This window comes from Microchirus variegatus (assembly GCF_963457635.1).
Source record: "Microchirus variegatus genome assembly, chromosome: 4".
Classification (NCBI taxonomy): Eukaryota; Metazoa; Chordata; class Actinopteri; order Pleuronectiformes; family Soleidae; genus Microchirus; species Microchirus variegatus.
The window spans coordinates 17,234,518-17,256,222 of record NC_139805.1 but is presented as its reverse complement, the minus strand read 5'-3'; the positions used below and the strand labels follow the sequence as shown (position 1 = coordinate 17,256,222).

Here is a 21,705-nt window from a genome sequence, read left to right as displayed (position 1 = left end):
TCGATTAAATTGTTGTTTAAAGACACCCTCATTTGTTCATACAATGCATGATGGTGACTTTACCCTGCAGTGCAAAGAACGGGACAGGTTCAATGAATCATATACAGTATTATTACAGGTAAAACACTTTTTCTTGACTGGGACTATCACCTCAGATTTGGCAAACATATGAAAATGAGAATTGAACGTTTGAAACAGTCAGGGGAAGTCTTGTTAGCTTAGCATAATGACAGACTTTGTGATTGAGGGGTTGCAGCAAGTCGACATGATCAAGTCAGGATTCCCGTCATCACAGGACAGAGGTCTCAAACTTAAATGACCTATGGGCCACTGAATGTCTTGTTTGACCAGTACACTGTTAGAAATAAAAGTGCTAAGTAGAACCATATAAGGTTCTTCGGCTTGTCCTCATAGGAGAACCCTTTTTGGTTCCAGGTAGAACCTTTTAATATAAAAGTTCCACCAAGAACCCTTTTACTGTAAAACCCTTTATTCAGGAAAGGGGTGTTAAAGGGTTCTCTTGATCAAAATGGTTCTTACTGGAACCATTAGTGTTACCAAGAACCCTTGAAAAGGGTTTATCAGAAGTAAATGGTTCCAGGTAGAACCTCAGCCCTTGTAGAAGGACCCTTTTGGAACCATTATTTCTAAAAGTGTATAGTAAGTGTAAAAAAGAAGAAAATTATATCTAAATTCTAATATTTATGATCATATTTCACACATTTTCAAAATAAAAGTGTTTGTTTTGATATGGAATGATTTATAGCTCACAATATAAACATATTTACAGAATATATTAATAAAAAACCTACAGAAATAACTAACTATAATTCATATATATACTAAATGAAGTGTACGAGCTGCATGAATTTGATTGGCAGGCCGTTTAAGGCCTCTGCCATAGAATGTTATCATATATGAATATAGTAAGTTATACCTGTTAATTTTGAGCAGACGCTGTGAGCGACATCAGTCCGTACATAAAGCATTATGAGGGCTTTTCATACGACCGGGACGATCTCCACAAGGTGCACATGAGAGCCAGGAGAACCGCACAACCTGAGGAACACACGCTACAGCTGGACTTTACTGCTTTTCACAAGTAACTTTCCTTTATCACCTTTACATTGTGTTACGGTGTTTATGAAGCGTTTATGAATCTGTCACAACAATACAAAGATTTGCCCTTTGTGCAATGTTTGTTTCCTCTCAGAACCTTTCGCCTCCGTTTGAAACGGAACGCAGAAGCGTTTTCCCAAGATTTCACGGTGGTGAGTGAGAATGGTGCGTCGTCGGCTGACCTTTCCCACATATATTCAGGAACAATAGAAGGTGGGTGAACTTGGAAACAGATAGCCTTCAGTATCATGTAATTAGATTCAAAGGGAAATCTTAATGATTGTATCTGGATACAACAAATCCAAATGGCCTGCCAGTTCGTTGCTTTGTTACTCTTGTATCTCAGACGTCTCTGCACACTAACCTCTACATTTCTCTCAGGACTTTATCTACTCATTGTCTGTCTCACCTTTTGCTCGCTGACTTGTTATCTCTCTTGCAGGTGAACATGGTTCAGCGTGCCATGGCTCTGTGTTACAGGGTCAGTTTGAGGGAACCGTCCGCACTGACAACGGGACTTATCACATCGAGCCAGCTCACAGATACACCGGCATCCACACAGACCACCACTCTATAATCTACCACGAGGACGACATGGGTGAGACGACTAAAGTTGACATTTTCAAGCTTGTTCCCGGCTCTGTTGTGACTTCAAACTGCCTTGCGGATCTAAAAAAGAAGAAGACGAGAAAACTCTAAATCTCTGCAGTACATTCTTAGATATAAAAGTGCCAAGTAGAACCATATAAGGTTCTTGGGCTTGTCCTCATAAGAGAACCATTTTTGGCTCCAGGTAGAGCCTTTTTTTTTATAAAGGTTCCACCTGGAACCCTTTTGGAGGGTTCCACCAAGAACCCATTTAAAACCCTTTATTCAGGAAAGGGGTGTTAAAGGGTTCTCTGGATCAAAATGGTTCTTACTGGAACCATTAGTGTTACCAAGAACCCTTGAACAACTCTCTCTTCAGGAAATGGTTCCAGGTAGAACCTCAGCCCTTGTAGAGGGACCCTTTTGGAACCCTTATTTCTAAGAGTGTATGAACCTCTCAAAATGACCCCAGCTGATTTTCCTCTCTCAACAGTTTGATTCCCAGTTCTCCTGAAACAAAAAGACAAACTACAGCAGAATGTGTCTGCCCTCCTGTTAGTTATCCTCACTTTAGTATCTACTCCCTCAGTATCTACAGCTGCAGCTTTAGCTCATGTGAAGGTTACATGGGGTCAATGAACCAGCCACTTGTAGTAAGAGTGCAGTTATGGTTTCACTGTAGGGCCTGTGTAGAGCTTAAGGGGGGGGTTGCTGCTACCCGCCATGGGCCTTGGCCAAAGAAAAGATTAACTATGGTGTGACTTTTCTAAGGGGAGGAGGACGAGGAGGAGGAGAAATGGGTAAGTACACAGGAAGCTATGAAGATGAAATAGGAAAGAGGAGGAAGAAGAAGAAGTCAGTGAGTTTCATTTGAGGGTCTTGTAGAGTTTACATTTAACAACTTAAAGTAAATTCTCGTCAGCTTCTCATTATTTCGGTTTGTGGGCGCGTCTGTCATTTTGTGCGCTTGTGTCTATTTGTGTGTCTTTTTTTTTTGTCTTGGCCGTTCAGGCACATTGACAATAGTATTATAATAATACTTCCAAGAATGTACTTTTCTTGGAAACACGGTGCAGATCGTGCCAAGAAATCCCAACAGCACCCCCACGTTTGTCCTCGCATCCCCTCCCTTTTTATTTATACGTCATATAAACTTGCATCCAGCAACATCCTGTTCCTTCATTCACAAGCCAGCGTATCTGCAGGAAACTGTGAAAGATCTGGCAGATGATAACGCAATAAACAATCAATGCTTTCATACAATGTGGTAAATTAGTACATGAAGGGCTGACATAATGCTTCTAATCCTGTGTGTATTTCCACTTCCTTTGGGGGAGCTTCCCCTGGGACGGAGGATGTCAATTAGATCTGTGAACCAAAACAACAAATACATTTGTAGTGCACAATACCCATACTTTTGCATCAAACACAATGTAACCACCGTACGGTGCATATGATACAGTACTTATTTTTGTATTTGTTGCCTCTTTAGGAGCTTTTTTTCTGGCACAAATACAGACCTTGTTAGGACCAGACCGAAACCAGGAGAAGATTTGAACTGTGGGTCAGTTAAAGTTAGGGATGAGGGTGTGTGTGTGTGTGTGTGTGTGTGTGTGTGTGTGTGTGTGTGTGTGTGTGTGTGTGTGTGTGTGTGTGTGTGTGTGTGTCTGAGTTCATGTGACCTTCCCTTGGACGTTTCACGAGTCTATAAAAGGTTGACCATTAACCTCACATTTCCCGAGCATAAATCAAACTTGCACAATTTTCACCAGACACCTAATCTAAAACGATGAATTGCTTCCTTCAACTGAAAATGACTTTGTGGTGTGGACGACATCGGCGAGAGAGCCAACGAGTAATTAGTTTTAACAACTTCCTTCAGCATTATTTAGTCACGTCTCTATAAAACATTAGTTTGGGGGGGGGGGGGGTTTATCTGTGTTTCACACTCCAACAAATTGTGCAAATTATTCTTTAAACGACGATCCTTTGTGGCATTTTGCCAAATTACATCACACTATGCAGTTTAACCTCAATGAATGTTGCATATTGCATTAAAAAAGCAAGCTGTGTGATGATAGACGATATCTAGGGCTGTCTCTTTGTCTATTTGTCTATTATATTTCTGTATTTGTCTTGCTTGCTTTCTCTGTTCTTGACAATTTTGCTTGTTCTGATTTTCTTTTATTCTCTATTTTTAGCCATATTCTATGTACAGCACTTTGGTCAGTGGGAACTGTTTTAAACGTGCTCTATAAATTAAATGTACTTACTTACTTACTTACTATCTATCTCCATCAGAGGATGGATCAGAGGAGCCATCAGAGGTAACTTCAATGCATTTCTTACTTGTAGTGTGCACACATTTACAGACAAGTTTTATGCTATTTTGGGGGGTTATTTTGCATTTGAACAGACCAGTGGGGCCTTTTAGAGCAGTGCCAAGAACCACAGCATCACCTAAGCCAAAACACAAATGCACTTGGAGAGCATTTAGAGCATTTAGGCATCAGTTTACTATTATAAAAACCACAAATCCAGGTTTAAAACAGTGCAACGATATTGTAACAACATATATATATGATAGAAGTAAGTTTTAATTCGTGCATGAGTGGTCATTTGTAACCATTATATACTCATAGCTTTGTGACGGCATGCATTTCCCACATTACTCTCAACAGCTGCATGAATGTGAGTCTGGAGTGAACGAAATGAAACGTGACACTGACTTTTCATTTGGGAAAATCTCCTTTGGCTGGTTTTGCACTGATCGTACAGCAGTTTGTGCTGTCAAGGAGATATCTGGATCACTTACACACACTCTTCTCACTCATTTAATTGGCAGAAGAATGAAAAATGAAACAAAACAAAAAAAGATTTCTTAGAAATACTGACTTGGAAATAGTCATGTTCCAAACGCTGAGAGAGGAGAGCGAAACATGGGCAAACAGAAAGGTCTGGAAATAATTCTGTCAGCGGGGTTGACGCCCGGTATTTAGGCCTCCATCCACACCCCCACACAGTCCACTCCACGCTCATGCCATGTATAGATTGGATTGCAGGTTTGTGATTGGCTGGAACAGTTTTGCTGAGTGGTGTGATCCCATCACATGTTGTCTTCTTCTTCTTCTTCTCTCTCCTTGTCTGTAGGCTCATGTTCAGTGCGGGGTTGTATCAGTGGTGCACACACACACACACACACACACACAGAAGTTATTATGTGGCAAAACATTTCCTGATTCTGTAGCTTGCTCTTATATAAATAACACATGAAACTGATTAATATGTCATGTGACGTCATAGCGCTTTTTCTTAATTCGCATAGTTGGTTTTTCCATTAGTCACAGCTATAAAACCCCAGCAAAACCTACTGGTATGATTATTTTTAGCTTTATGGTGAATAATTAAAAAGAAAAATATTTGTACTCCCTATTTCTAGGTTCCACAGTTCCTCACCATAAACATCATGCACTCTTGTGCAATAAAGTTTTCCGCAGCTTCCCGTCCTTTTTGGGTAATTCTCGACTTTTCCACTGCAGCACAATGAGCCAGTTTATGCAAATGCGCTGCCAATCGTGGCTGAAATCTCACCACTGTTGCATCAATCTCAGTCGTCTCAGAGGCGTTGCAAATCACAGGACAACACAGGATTTTTGTTCCAACAAAGTCTGAAGCTCTCACAGCATTTTATCAAACGTGGCGTCACGGCTCATTTTGACCAAATTGGAGTCATGAAATATCCACATTGTGTATTTGTACGATGTATCCTGAGTGACTGTTTGTTTTTACGCAGTCCTGCCACCCACGGGATCAAACTCCAACGGATTCTGCGGTGCAGAACATCTAAGGGTCCTTGCTCAGAGCCTCAGACCCAGTGACGTAAGAAACACACACAGACACACTAATGCTCACTCTGTCCTACTTTCTTTTTATATTTCCCTTTCTTTAAAAATAATTCTCTTTACAGTGAAATCACGACAAACCAGGAACCAGATCGAGTCTGATTCATCTGTTATGAGTGACCCTATTTATGGAGCCGATTAGTCAAACGGCCACTTTTCCTTTAGTTGGTTGAGTCACCAACAGTGAAGAAAAACCTTTAGAAACGGCGTCAACAAAGAGTTTGCGTGTGTTGTGAAGGAATTATAAAACCACATATGATGGAATAAACATCTGCCGTATCTCTATTGTTGTTCACTTTTGACCAATTAGGTGGTGGTTCCGATGTCCATTGTCAAACGTTGGCTATCTGGACAATTGTACGGGTTCATTTTGGGAAACGTGCCTGTTGGTGGAGATCATTTCCACTGTTTAATCGTGAAATGGTCTGAACAGATGTTGTTCCCAGTGGAATGTCCCAGTTATGTTCCAGTCACTGCCTGCTGTGTGTCTTGTTCAGACACTGGTCAACGCCACACAGAACACTCTCATGCAGACTCGACGTCTAATGTGCTTGATGATTTCCCACCAGCAAAGGAAGGGGCAAATTATTCTGTCATTCTGAAGAAAGATATTTTCAGACATCCTGGTGACTTAGAAGCTGTGGCTTTATCATCAATCTCTCTGTTAATAGACCAGACTCTGTCATTTCTATTTATATCAGTGTAGTTTTCACCCACAGGAGGCTCCAGTGAGCCGGTCCAGAAGAACACTTGATGAGTCAAAGACCAGCTGCCTGCTTCACCTCCATGTTGACCATCTCTACTACAAGAAGTTCAAGTCAGTGGAAGCTGTTGTGGCTCAGGTGATTCATTCAAATCTCTCCACACACACATGTTTCAGTGAGTAGCCAGAAAGATAAAGACACAACAAACCCAAAAAGTATGAAAACTGTGTTTACCGGAGCACGTGTAGTGTTATGGGAAATCCAGCAGGAGCCTCAGAGCACAACAGGATTTCCTTGGCTGATGGTTGGGCAACATATTATTTGTTTACAACCCTGTGTCTGAACCTGGTGTCCTACTCTCAGGGAACACGGCGCTTCAATCAAAGTTCAACCTCATTCATTTATTCGATCAAACAAGTGAAAATGTTTGGCACTGAAGCGTATCGGTCCCTCAAATAGAACATCGTGCAACAAATGTTTACAGCTAGATTGGTGTTCTCTTTGATAAACTATTTCCCACAATGACCAACATCTATACCAACGCTGATTTTTTTTTGTGCTGCTGGGATTCTTCATATAGCTCTGCTCAGATTCACACAGCTGTCATGGCATTGCTCACAGTGGGGGAGTAGAGAGGAGGAGAGAACCCTCTTGTTCTCCAAGAACATGAGCAGACATTTGGCCAAATAAGCCAGATGTAAAGGCCTCTGGCACAGAGCCGGACTCTCTCTGCTACATCCAGTTGCTCCAGAAAGAAACAATGGTAACACTTTAGATTAGGGAACACATATTCACCATTAACTAGGTGCTTACTAACATATTATTAAGCACATATTACCACCTTATTCTACCTCTATTACTACATGAATTAAGATTTTTCCTACATAAGGTGTTAATACGTGCTTAATATATACTAATAAAGGGCTTGTATGCTACTTATATGCATGTTAGTAAGCACCTAGTTAATGGTGAATATGTGTTCCCTAATCTGAAGTGTTACCAAAACAACTAACGTTAGGTGGATATTAGATGCTAGACACATTTTTTATATATAAAATTCACATTGACATTTGAACTTACAATAAGTGAGCTGCAAAACTACTGTAGATATGAGAAATACTTTCTCCTGCTCCCTTTGAAAGCCAGTTGTACTTTGGCAGATTGCCGTTAAAATGCAGATTTCCCTTACAATCTCCATAATATGCATTGGAAAAACTGTACAGCTGACTAGTTTTCCAGAGTTCCAAGATACCAGTACAAGTACCAACCAGACGCATGTTATTGACCAACATGCCCATGGAGGAAAATAACATTGTGGTCAGTGTGAAACCATGGATGCTGTCACTCAGCAGCAGATGTAGATTAGGGCCCACTGTTGACAGCTGCCTGCCTGCTGGTGCACTTACAATATGCAATAAGCCACGTAGTAGTGATGTAAGCGCCTGTCTGTGTTGAAGTTTCTCTGTCTGAACAAGACTTTCATTATTTTTAGTTAGCGGTCACACAAGGTGCTGCTCTGATGTTGAAGTGACGCATTATAACACTACCTTATAATCACCTTTTAACTTTATCTTAATTACAACCAACAACCATTATGCGTTACTGCATTCCATGTTTGTAATGAAATGATTACGGACGTTTGATCTTAGAAAATGATTCTCAAGGTCTTTTTAAACGAAGTGTCAAAGAAACAGATCAAGGTCAGTCAAGTTTGACCTTCACTGTTATTCTCTCCAGCGTTGCCCCTGCTGTCCGTCCTCTCATCACCTCCTCCAACCTTCCTCAGATTCTTTCCAACACAAACACTCGCGCTTGTTGTTGTTGTCCCTGGTTCAGTGCCAGACCTTTGTTGCAGCGGGTGAGGAAATGATGTTGTAAGTGATGCCGTCATGTGATCTTTAAGTGTAAATAGATGAATAGGTTCCCCTGTACGTTCAACTCCAGCTATACAGAGTAAAACCTTTGCATGTGACTGGTTTTCACATGCTTGACTGAACCAGTATATAAATACCCCGTGGATAAACTCTCTCTATAGTTTACCTGATATGTTCCTGTTATGGAACTGGAGGAGAAGGTGTTCTCATGAGTGCTTTCTCAAAAATAAGTCATGATCAGTTCTGTTTTGTGAGGGGTCACAACAGTCATTTTGTCATTGTGTTGTTTCATGTCACCAAACCACATCCTCACATGTTGTTGACAATAATATTGGGCATGTTTTCTCACATACGCATGGTCTCTTCCTCAGATCGCCTCTTATATGCAGGTTGTGAATGATATTTTCGACAAGGCGGACTTTAATGGAATCAAGCTCATCAACTTCAAAGTCAAATCCCTAACTGTAAGATCTTTCAACACAATTGTTTTGTTTTGTTCTTTTTTGAGATGCTTATAACTCCATGTAATCTGTCACAAATTTTGTCAATCATGTACTGAGATAATTAGGTTAGACCATTGGGTCTCATGTCAGTGACTTATTCTACCGGTGAGGACCAAACTCTTACTAACAAAAGGAAATACATTCTTAATTTCTCTCTGTGCAGGTAATAACTGAAGAAGATAATAAGGATCCGCTCTCTCCTCTGTACATCGGCCCTGAGAAACTGTTGAGTTTGTACTCCGAGAATAACTGGGGCAACTTCTGTCTGTCCTATCTGCTGACCAACAGAGACTACAGTGGAGTGCTGGGACTCGCCTGGGAGGGCAAGGTTGGTAAGTTACTGTGTTTAAGTCATAATAATGATTCTATCTAATAAAATGAAGGTTTAATTCCTTTTAACTATGATTTCAGATCTAAATCTTTCTTAATGTCAACTTATTTACTTTTCAGGTCATACTCTTGAATATTAAATGTAGTTTAATATGCTGTAACTTGTGTAAGACAATGTGATTTTCACCTAATGTTCGCCAGGTGTACTTACAGACACTGTCTGTGTGTGTGTGTGTGTGTGTGTGTGTGTGTGTGTGTGTGTGTGTGTGTGTGTGTGTGTGTGTGTGTGTGTGCGTGTGTGTGTGCGTGTGCGTGTGTGTGTAGTATTATTGTTGGACACATTGTGTGCAAATTGTTGTGGTGGGAGGTGCTTCTCGCTCTTGTTTCTATGACATTGTCTCATACGTGGCTGCTGATTGGCTGAACTGAGAGGCGTGAGCGCAGACCACCACAATGACATGTGATTAGGGAGAACTGAACCTTTGACACACACACACACACACATTCACACACGTATACATGCATGCATGCATACACACACTGCACTAAGACGTCTTACTGAGGATTGGTGACTGCATTCCACAGCATGATCACCATAGAAACAGCTCATGTGAGGAACACACACACACACACACACAGTGGCTACATAGTGGCAGTGACATTGTTATGAGTTTCTCTTGAGTGTAAACTTGGATAATGTTTGACCTCCAGAGAAAGACACGCTGAACCTCACCCTGCTGCACCAGTTTATCAGAGAGACTGATAGAAGAAGTCTTTTAATAACATCACAAACTCAGCGCTGTGAATCGTGCGCAAACATGTAGTCGCCTACAACCCCCATCAATCAGATTCCTCCTTTAACCTCGATCGCCAAGTTGTGTGTTCATACGTCAGTGGAGGGTTGGGGGGGGCGGCTGCCTTTGTCACTATGGAGACTAATTGAGAAACAGATGGTAATTTTCCACACAGTGTGTTTTGTGTTGTTGGGAGGTGGGTTTTTAGACTATAACTGGAATTGATGAAGTGTTTACCAAGGAAAACTTGAGCACAACAACAAGTTATTCCCGTATTTGAAGATGAACCGACCTCATTTTTGGTGATTGTAGCTTGTTTTTCAATAGAAGAAATTTCCCTGTGCTATCCGGATGGTTGTGGTGGTCATTGACTTTTCAGGAGAGAAATGTAACATGTTCTGATTCACAGTTATACGTTTGTTTTGATAAAGCCAGACCACAACATGGGCTAATGGCACAGCTACTATAAAGATATATGCTAATGCCCAGATTGTAATACTAGATTGCCAGCAGTCTTTGCGGTTGAGAGCGTACAGTATGTCAGAGCAAAACAAAAGCTACTCGCCAATAAAAACATGCAACGTAGTGTGTGTGCATTCAGTTACTTACAGGACGAGGTGGTGAAGAGCTAGCACTGAGTCATTTTGGAAGTAAATTTGGAGTGTTGCCTTCAGCTGTACACTTTGAATTACTTTATTTTTTGCACTGAAATGGAACTCAAGAACTTGTAATCACAACATACACGCCATTTATCCGTCATGAACTCAGGTGAAAACAGGTCCTTTTAAAGGTCACTTATTATGCAAAATCAACTTTTCAATCATTCAAATCCTTGACTCTGGAGGTCCTATCAGTCGGTAAAGTGTGAAAAAAGATGACTTACTCACTGTTTTTGTGGTCCTCCTCAGTCTAAATACAGGACATATAACATGTGATGTTGACTTCCGCACTCAATGGGAAGTCACAATACGCTAAATTCCTGGAATTGTTGTCTCGCGGAGTTCAGCTTTGTCCGTAAAACCAGCGAGAGTGCTGGCGAGGGCAACGGTGTCCGAAAACCGGAAGTTCTATTCTTGTCTCCACAGTGCAGCACAGAGTGCAACGCCAAATACACAAGCTCAATAAAAACACAAAAAAAGACATCAATACTGTACTATGTATTTCTTTTCTATTTTCGTGTCAGGTAGAATGTTGCATATTTGACCTTTAAACCTTAATCCAGAGTGAATTACAGCCAAGGAACAACATTAAAGCTTTAGTACCATAGTAGACTTTGACGTTAATGCTAAAGTGCTCAATAAAACAAAGTGTAGATCATCAGGTAAAATGTTGGGAGAGGAGGTGCTCGACTATTTGGGAGCAAATATGCAGACCCACTCTGCTGCTCACGCTGCCAAAAATCACAACACAGCCGCCAAAGAAATGCTCTTTCTAGGAAACTCGGCTCCTTGAAAACCCCATCAGGGGGCCATTTTAGGTCAAAAGCAGGGGAATGCTTCAGAAAGGCATCCAGAAGGGGGAGTCTTGCTCGGCTGTTCATAGAAAATAAACCACGCGCTTTTTTTGGCCGTTCACAGTGACCAGGCTTAATTGTGAAGACAGTTTGTCTTATTTCCCTCTCCTGCTTCACAATATTTCTCCTCATTTCTTGCACAAGCCATCAAGTAAAATCCAAAACAGAGGGATAATATAATATACAGTCGCATGTTTCTGTGTTGTAACCACCTTCACCTGATCCTCACTGTTTCTGCAACACCACAGATAGGGGACTCTTTTGTTTGCCGTTTTACGACCCCCTGACTGTTCGTTATAGTTCCTGGACGTCACACTAATTCCTACTGTGTAAGAAAAACATGTCAGAACTCAGATTTATCGAAACGGCACTGAATCTATGTAACAGACATACACCTCAGCAGCCTCAAAGCCCCCTCCCCCCACACTCAAAAACAAAAAAGGTACGTAAAGTCGTCCATGTGAATGTCGCCAGCTGTTTGTAATAAGAGGAACGGTTATCAGCGACATTATGTAAAGCCAAAAGCAAACTATTGGGGCCCAAAATGCTGAATGATGAAACTTCTGCTGTCTGCACCTCCTCGACCCTGTGGCCTCACAGGTCAATAACACCACAGCTAATTGTAGGAATCTACAGTAGCACACTGTTGGTTATGCAACCGTACTGTAGCACTGTTGTTGTACCATATGTTTACACTGTGTCAATACAGATTTATGTAAGTGACATTTTAATGGGAGATTGTTCAAAGGTTGCCAAATACTCAATACAAAATCACTTCTATCCTTTTCACTTAAGTTGTCAAACAAATCTCTTATGAAATGGCTGATTTGCCTATTCAAAATGATCATAAATGTCACATTGTCCACATATTTGCAAGTTCTACTGATGATAACTTAAAACTAATAAATAGAAGACACATCTATGAACACATTTACAGTTCAGGGCTGGACAATAATTCAGTAAACATATATGGTTCAGATTAGGGAACACATATTCACCAGGTGCTTACTTACATGAGTAGCACACTAGCCCTTTATTAGTAAAAATTAAGCAGGTATTAACACCTTATGTCGGAAAATTAATGTCGTAATAGAGGTAGAATAAGGTTATGTAGAATAGGGTGTTAATACGTGCTTAATGATTACTAATAAAGGGCTAGTATGCTACCTAGAACATACTATGATCAATAATATACATCTTGCACAATTAAGCATTTCTGCCAATTAGAACAATTCTATGCATTGTTCACTTTACTCTGTATTTATTTTCTACCAGGTAACTGGGGAGGAATATGTTCAAAATACACCACGCTGCGTAACGGCGGGATGTCCACCCTGAACACTGGTCTGGTCACGGTTCAGAATTACGGACAGGTTCTGCCTCCTCGACTGGTCCAGCTCACCTTTGCTCACGAACTCGGCCACAGCCTGGGAGCTCCGGTCAGTCGCCGTCTCACTGCATCACCCTCTTCATCCTCACACGCTACACAAAAACTAGTTCTAACCATTAGATCATGAGCACATTTTGTGTTCTATATTCATATTATTTAGCTGGCATAAACCAAGTCTTTCATTTATTAAGGGGTTTACTGTTCAAAATCGATGATACAACTGTTGTTTGTTGAGTATTAGCAGTAGCTCAGTGTTTTAATCTGATGAGCTTTTTTTTTATTTTGAGCTTCTTTAAAGATAATCAGCTCCAAATTCTCCATATTCATGCGTAGTTAACACACAGTGACTCCCTTTGGCCACGAGGAAGAGGAAATGTCTAAAATGCCTTTACTTCGCCAGCACATTAGTTATACACGTACAATAACGACCTTATAACAGTAAAAACAGATGGTTTACACCTGGTGCTGTGATCGGACATCGCAGATTGACGTTAAAGCAAAACCTCAATTGCAACTTTTACAATAAAATCACGACAGAGAACAACATTGCAATACATTTGCGTCATAGTTATCTACATGATTTGTGTTGACCTCAGTGTAGTATTTTAAATGTTGATTAACTTTTGCACACTTTTTCTCTGCCAGGAATTCAAACACAGTAGTACTACATGTCTCATAATTATATGACATTATATGAGCCGCGTCATTGAACATTCTGTGATTCTTCGACTTTAGAATTAACTGCTGATGTCCTCTTCTCACAAATGTGGTAAACACATTCTGCATGTGACTGAGTCACATGTGGCCGTTAGAAGCCTCAGTTCTTCATGGCTTTGTTTGTTCCACGTGGATCCTTGGCTCCGTCTCACTGGATAATCGGAAATAAAGAAAAGAGGAGGATCACTGATATCTCTCTCTCCACGGTTGTTTCCTCTGGTTCATGTTTGCATGCGACGTCTCAAAGCCTCCTCCAGTCCGGCCTTATCAACGAACTATGTATGCATTCACACAAATGCATGCACCGTCTCTACGTGATTGACAGCCGCAGACATCTGCAACCTTTCTCCCTCTCGCCTGAAATGCCAGCAGCTCGTTCCACTCTGTCCCTGAGTTATTCACACTTGCACAGACTGAGGAGCCCACTGTTCCTGAGCAGATTAGTTCTGCTGTGGTCGGTCCACGCAGGCTTTCATAGGGTAAACTGTGCAGTGAGTCGCCCCCTGCTAAAGCAGAGTGTGTCCGAGCTCCTGTGACAGGCATGTCTCATTGTTACCAGGCTGGACAAAATGTAGGAAGAAGCACAAGAAGAGATTAGAGAACATGATTCACCTGAGATTTGTGGCTGACACAGAGAGAGAGAGAGAGAGAGGAGTGGGCTCTGATGTGGAATTCATTCTGGGAAGAAAGAGATGCTTTGACCTTTGGCCCACTTCCCCTTTCCACCTATAGATTTACACAACTGCTTTTTGAGCTTCCTGCTCAGATAAATTGGAAATTAACATTTTTAACTCTTTGTTGTTCTGCTGCTTTCTGTCATAACATTTACATAGTTTCATTGATATGACTCAGCGTACACTCAGTACTTCTTTCATTAACACACATTTGTAGTTTTCCAGTATTTTATTCTCTTACAGGTTTTTAACTACACTCTTAGAAATAAGGGTTCCAAAAGGGTCCTTCTACAAGGGCTGAGGTTCTACCTGGAACCATTTCCCAAAGAAAGGGTTTTTCAAGGGTTCTTGGTAACACTAATGGTTCCAGTAAGAACCATTTTGATCCAGAGAACCCTTTAAAACCCCTTCCCTGAATAAAGGGTTCTTGGTGAAACCCTCCAAAAGGGTTCCAGGTGGAACCTTTGTAAAAAAGTTTATACCTGGAGCCAAAAAGGGTTCTCCTATGAGGACGAAGCCGAAGAACCTTATATGGTTCTACTTAGCACTTTTATTTCTAAGAGTGTAGATAAGGCTCTTTGCAGACTCAAATGTAATAACTTGTGAACAACAGTCCAAAAACCAAGGATGGAAAAATAAAAACACAAAATCCTCACATTGAAATAAATGGAACTAAATAGTTGTCACCTTTTAAAACAGTGACTTAAACAATTGTTCCTAAATAAACTTGTTAATAAAGATCGCTCTAGTTTGAATTTACTGATATTGCAAGGAATTGACATGCAGCTTTTTCCTACCCTTAAAAAACATATCATCCTTAATGAGTTAAAAATTTAACAGAGAGCTCATTACTCAAAATATGATTCGCACACAATAATTTTTGGGTAAAGTATGATGATCTCTTTGTTCTGTACGTGATGTTCCTCGTTCAGGGTCACCAGATTCCAGGGAAATCTACATGGAATTTGAATTCTGTACAACAAAGATATACTGTACATACCTGCTGTTACAGGTGTCACTTTTTAACTGATTATTGTTAATGAAAAATAGTGACATGAACAGCTGAGATCACAAATATAAAGAAGGCAAATCCATCTTCAGTTGTAATAGTGTTTTAGATCATTTGTGTCTGCTTTGAACACAAATTCTTGATGTTGACAGTTCATTTCCTGATATTTTATGTGTGTTTCAGCACGACGAGGGCTCTAACTGTGGGGATCTGGGTTCCTCTGGCGGTAAAGGCAAGTACCTGATGTTCCCTCAGGCTACAGACGGGGTGCGTGAAAACAACGACAAATTCTCCCACTGCAGCATCAAACACATCAGCAAGATCCTCAGGCTGAAGAAAGACGACTGCTTTGTGGGTGAGGATGCAAACGGCAACCTGCATGTGCGCCGAATGTTTACACTGTGCATCTGTCACTATTGTAAACACTGAGAATTTGTCTTGACTTTCACGTTACATGTGTGTATAAATACGCCTGTTGTGTGTGTGTGTGTGTATTTATCTGCATGTTTGACCTTTGCAGTCAGTGATCAGCCCATCTGTGGGAACCACATTGTGGAGGGAGATGAAGAATGTGATGTCGGACACGACGACAGAGACCTCTGCTGCTACAGCGCTATAGAACCTGTGGGAGTTCGGTGTCGCCTCAAGCCTGGCAAAGACTGCAGGTACTGTGCAAAATGCATGTTTTTATGCATGTATTTAACCAGGATTCAGGAAGTCCCTGGAGAGGAAGACATGGACAAGTTAGCTCAACATAATGCAGCTACAGAAATGTTTTTCATGTACACAGTTATTCACCAGTGTTCTGAAATCATTCAGGGAGACAAATTTGACAAACTATGCTCTACCAACCTCAGAGGAACCAGGAAGAGCAGCCTATTAATGGAGAGGGAGTTATAACAGTTAATGTTTAATAATAATAGGTTACTGCGATATCTGGTATATATGGTATTTGTGAAGTACTCATGACTCATGGAATGTTTTATAAAAATGGAGGGAGCTGTGTACAGGTCATGCAAGTCCGTCCTCAGATCCGATCACTGAGACCACGTTAAGAGGTGGTTTGATGATGCTGATGATGATGATGTCTGTCCTCAAGATGGATCAGAGACTACACTCTAAGAAATAAGGGTTCCAAAAGGGTTCTTCTACAAGGACTGAGGTTCTATCTGGAACCATTTGCTCCTGAAAAACCCTTTCCCGAAGAAAGGGTTTTTCAAGGGTTCTTGGTAACACTAATGGTTCCAGTAAGAACCATTTTGACCCAGAGAACCCTTTAAAACCCCTCCAGGTTCTACCTGGAGCCAAAAGGGGTTCTACTATGAGGACAAGACGAAGAACCTTATATGGTTCCACTTTTATCTCTAAGAGTGTACCTTCCTCAGCTGCTAACGTTTGATTCACATAAGTCTTTTTGTTGTTGTTGTTCTGGTCTCTAGTTGTCTGATGTTTCAAGAAAAAACTTGAAGCTCTCTTTGCTTTCAATGCTTAAAAAATGCTTTAAAATCAAGGTTCTCAGGTTGCTTTTCCTCAGTCAACCACATTTGAAAGAATACCCTAATCAGCACTCATATGTATTTATATTTATTTGCTGCTACTGCCACAACATCAACACTGATCGCCATATTATTCATTTGACTTTTTTCCTTTTACAGGAGCTGGAGGATCACTTTGATTCACTTAAGTTCCTCATGTCTCTTCTTTCTCTCTATCTGTCACACACACACACACACACACACACACAGGCCTACAGAGGACACGTGTGTGCATCCAGACTCATGACGTCAGTGTGTGTTTAAATAAAGTGTGGAACCCCAAAAGTGATCAGTCCTATGTGAGGTGGTCTGCATGTCATCAGCTCACTGAGGACAGACGTTATTAGCAGGTCTGAATGGAGCCACTATTCCATTTCAACCGTTTTCAACCCACACTTCCTGTTGTTCTAGTGTAGACTGTATGTGGCCTCTGTGTGAACTGTATCTATCAGCCTGACTGTGCTTATGTCTTTCTCACATTCATCTATCAAGTCCGAGTCAGGGCCTGTGCTGCGGTCAGGACTGCGGCTTTAAGTCGGCCGCTCAGACCTGTGACGAGGAGACGGACTGTTTGAGAGAGAGCGTGTGTTCAGGCCTTTCCTCGCTCTGCCCTGAACCGGTGGCCAAGGAAAACCTGACCGTCTGCAGCGAGGGCACTCGTGTCTGCGTGAACGGGGTGAGGCCACTGCATTCACCACTCAACATGTTTAACTCCAGCAGTGAGGGGAAAAGTGAAGAAGTCATTTCCGACAATATTTTGAGTTTTACAGTTTATTCTTGGCCATGGTGACATCACATGACAATCTGACAGTGAGGTGTAGTTAGTGTCTTTTAGAGAATACTCGAGTTTCTAATAGTGTTCTTTAAAATGCTTTAAAAAGGAGTTCTCAAATTCGACAACATTCTAAAAATATCCCAGGATCCTCCTTGTGTATTCTTTCAAAGTAATATGATGTTTTAAAAATAATGAATCTGGAAACCTCTTGTGGGCCCTCTGGCAGTAGGTGGATCTCCATTTGAGAACCACTGTTTTAAACTTGAAACACATGACAGAAAATGTATAATGTGAATGTAAAGCTGTGACAACATTAAAGTTAAATCAATCTCTGTTGTTAAATACAGATGACAAATTGTGGCTGAAGAGACAAGTGATTTATTCCAGCCGTGAACATTTGCTTCATTTACTCTCAGAGGTGCAACATGCATTAACCTCTGCTGGACTGATCCAAAAACATCACACTTAATAACTGGGAAATGTTGGAAAGACTTTATCCAAAGTAAATCTGAAATTATATATATATGTATATATATATATATATATATATATATATATATATATATATATATATATTCATAAATCATTCCAAATATGCACAGTGTTTGATTTGCTAAAGTTCAAATAAATTAATGTAGCGGTAATAGTACGACAGGCAATTAAATCCAAATTCCATTTTGGTTCCGTTCATGTGGACGCATCAAACTCGGCCTTTATGTTATTATTGTCATGTGAAGAGAAAACAAATAAATAAATAAAAGCACATCTGTGAAGCAGATTTTCCCCCTGTTTCTCAAAGCCATGTGTTTGATTGTCCAGATTCTCCAACTTGTGGGAAACCAAGCAATTTGTACACATTTGTAAAACAGAGATCTCCTTTATGAGTCACATGTCTTGTGCAGGTGCAGCAGATGAAATGTTAACAATCAGATTAAGTGAAATAAACTAACATAAATGACTCTTTAGGAAGGCAAGCTTTAAAAAAGGTAAACAACTAAACATTGACTTGAGCAAAAAAAAAATGGACACAGCCAGAAACCCAGAGCAACAGACAGGACTGAGACATGACCTGAACTGACAAACCAGTGTGATTAAATACACTAGGGAGGCAGAGACAATGAGACACAGGTGTGTGACAAACAGGACACAGGTGAAACACATTAGACCGGGGCAGACAATCAGGGAAGAGAGGACAGGAAGCAAAACTGGACATGGTACACAGGAAGGAAAAACTTCAAAATAAAACAGGAAACAAGGAACTGGAAACCTAGCGTAAAGAAAACAAAAAACCAAACACACCTGTAAAAGCCAGGGGTCAAGACAGATGGAAGTTCTACTTGATGCTGTTTTTAGACTCAACACATAAAACTCTATAGCAAACTGTTGTTAAAGAAACAACAGGCAATATTATAGTATGATTGACACTTTGCCACCTGGGAACTCGAAGCAGTAGCTTTATTGTTTTATTATAAGCCACCACAGGTGTTTTATAGTTTAGCAGTTAGCAAGCTCTAAATGAAAAAAAAAAAAAAAAAGACTTTGTCAGAACTCAGAGGCAACAACAAAGTTTGTTCCCGGAATAGTTCAATGAGAAGCTTTGAACAAAAAAGTGTTTATGAGTCTGGGACTTTTAATAGAATCCAGGAGGACAATGATTGTGATGTTATTCCTGCTGCACATGCTCAATGCAAACATTGTTTGTGTCATTTTATAGGTTTTTATCCTTCAGGTGATATCGTTTTTATACATGGAATGAAGATCAGTTAACAAGATTCAAGAGCATAACATAATTAAGTCCCTGTATATAATATCTGTGTGTGTGGTTCTCTGCAGGAGTGTGCAGAGTCCGTGTGCGTGAAGCACCACCTGCAGCAGTGCGACTGTCCAGGAGACTCTATGAAGGAGAAATGCCACATGTGCTGCCAGCAGCCTGGTAACCACGGAGCCATGTGTGCTCCAATACTGGGGAATGTGTTTACATAAGCCTGTGTGTCAATCCGCACAGAGGTTACTCTCGTACATTATTGTTTCCCATCACATGATGACATGTGAACCGCCCTGCCATGATGGACCCAGTACATGGGACATCAGATGGGCTAATAACATTGAGCAAGACATGGGACTGAACTCTTTAAAGAGTAAATAAAGCCCCCTCCTCTGCAGCTAAATGAGCGAGAGAGGGAGGGAGTGGAGCAGTGAGGGGGCGTGGTCTAGTTGTGGAGTTGCAGTTGTCTAATAAAAGGGGGAGGAGTCTGGGACAATAAGCCTCACAGTGATTAGACAAGAGTGTAATCAAAGAGTTTCATACGCTGTCCTGCATGTTTTATATGTTTCCCAGCTCCAGCATACCTGATTCAAAGGAATGGCTCGTTTCCAGGCTTTTTGCAGAGCTTGTTGATGAGCTGACTATTTGAATCAGGTGTGTTGGAGCAAGGAAACATGAGCAGTTTGTCCCCAGGACCAGGATTGAGAAACACTGGATTAAATCGTGGATTTGAATGCAGTAGTTGGTCTTTGACCAGAAAGAGGCAGAATTTTGATCAAAATATGTCTCGGATCAACAAATAAAATACACATATACACACATATACCCTGGTTTTCACCTTAGTTACACCTAAATGTAAGGATCAGTTGTTAAAGGGGTAGTTCCGTGTTGTTGTATGATGTATTGACCCATCAACACTGACTTCCCTCTCACGGAGACGGATACTAAAACAGACTTTAGCCTCATAACAGACGTCTAATAAAATCCCAGGGACAGAGGAGCTGCTGGTCTTTAACCGTGAGGTAAATCTGGACAAAGAATTTTGAACAGATTTGAATGCATGAATTAAGAAATGATGTAAAATCAATGCTTTTCTCAACAGGGCAATGGTGCAGTAGTGAGTGGTTTACAAACTTCAGTTTCCAGCCAGAATAGCAAGAAAAAGGGACAAACATATTCTATTCAATTTATACCAATACACCCTCCTAAATCTTCAACACCTGACCTTTATGCAGGCATAGATTTTTAGATTTGTTCAAGTGTTGCTCAGTGAAGTCAGTGTTCAACCACGACAAACATCCCTTCAATTGTTTGTCGTCTCTCATCTCCGTCCACGGCAGATAAGCCAGAGACGTGTGCCAGCACCACGTCGTCCGTGCTTTCTCTCCACTTCCAGAAGAAAAAGTTGCCGTTGGTCGGCGGCGCTCCCTGCTTTGGAAACCAAGGCTACTGCGACAAATTCCACGTGTGTCGCCTGCTGGATGCAGACGGCCCCATCGCAAGGCTGAAAAACTCCTTTCTGCATTTGGACGACTTTGAAGACGTGGGAGAGTGGATCAAGGTGATGGAGACTAACAGGTTGAAGGCTGGCGATGTCATTACACAAGTACAGGGAACTAAAGGGAACTGCTGGAACTGTTAGTCATGCCGTGTCTAAACCAATGACATTTATACAACATAACTTTGTGTGTGTGTGTGTGTGTGTGTGTGTGTGTGTGTGTGTGTGTGTGTGTGTGTGTGTGTGTGTGTGTGTGTGTGTGTGTGTGTGTGTGTGTGTGTGTGTGTGTGTGTGTGTGTGTGTGTACAGGCTCATTGGTGGGCCATCCTGCTGGCCATCCTGACTCTGTCTGGAGTGATGGGCTGCACTGTCTGCCTCTGCGGTCAGACCCTCAACACCAGGGACCTCGAGTAACCTTTGACCTCTGATCTCCGTTTCCCTGGGAATACAACTGTCTAAGTACATTAAGAATAATTTATCAGAGACTGAGAAGTATGTGTCAAGGCCCCACTGGAGAATCCTGTTTGAAAAAAGACTCCCTTTTCCTGAAGCTGTATCGTTTCAGCTTTGTTTGAGGTTGAGAGCGAGTTTCAGCCGTCGTGAACATCCACTTTCTTTCGTAGTGATGCTCACAGGAAGGTACATGGTCTTTTTTCGGTCATGGGTTTTAACTTAACAGAGTAACAATTTGCATGTTTATTTGTGGTAGTGCAACACAAGAGGTGGACCAGGCACACATGCAGGTGGGGTAAGTGAAGAAACATACAGTGTAAATAAACTAAATGATGAAAAAGTACCTCCAGTTAGCAGGCTCATAGCGGAACACGGAGAGAAATGCAGATTTGGTTACTTTTACTAAAAGGTGCAAAATGCAAGACCGAGCACCAGCGTATGAGAACAAGACAAGCTCAACTGTAATCACGTGCACACACGCGGCAAAAAAATAAAAAAACACGTGACACAAATGCATCAAGTTACTTCTGTGTCCACAAGGGAAAAGGGCTTCATCTGAAAG

The 21,705-nt window shown here is 41.1% G+C and overlaps 1 protein-coding gene across 1 annotated transcript; it reads left to right on the top strand.

Annotated features, from left to right (window-relative positions):
* Positions 1-226: 226 nt before the first annotated feature.
* LOC310926091 (disintegrin and metalloproteinase domain-containing protein 10) lies at positions 227-21,104 on the top strand (the record flags this gene model as incomplete). The annotated part of the gene is made up of 15 exons (XM_083888191.1): positions 227-302; positions 955-1,102; positions 1,214-1,332; positions 1,562-1,717; positions 5,501-5,586; positions 6,329-6,451; positions 8,559-8,651; positions 8,854-9,022; positions 12,603-12,766; positions 15,301-15,472; positions 15,638-15,782; positions 17,145-17,328; positions 19,261-19,360; positions 20,533-20,753; positions 21,000-21,104. 15 exons carry the CDS (start codon positions 227-229, stop codon positions 21,102-21,104), a joined length of 2,061 nt encoding a protein of 686 aa, XP_083744317.1.
* Between the last annotated feature and the right edge of the window lie 601 nt (positions 21,105-21,705).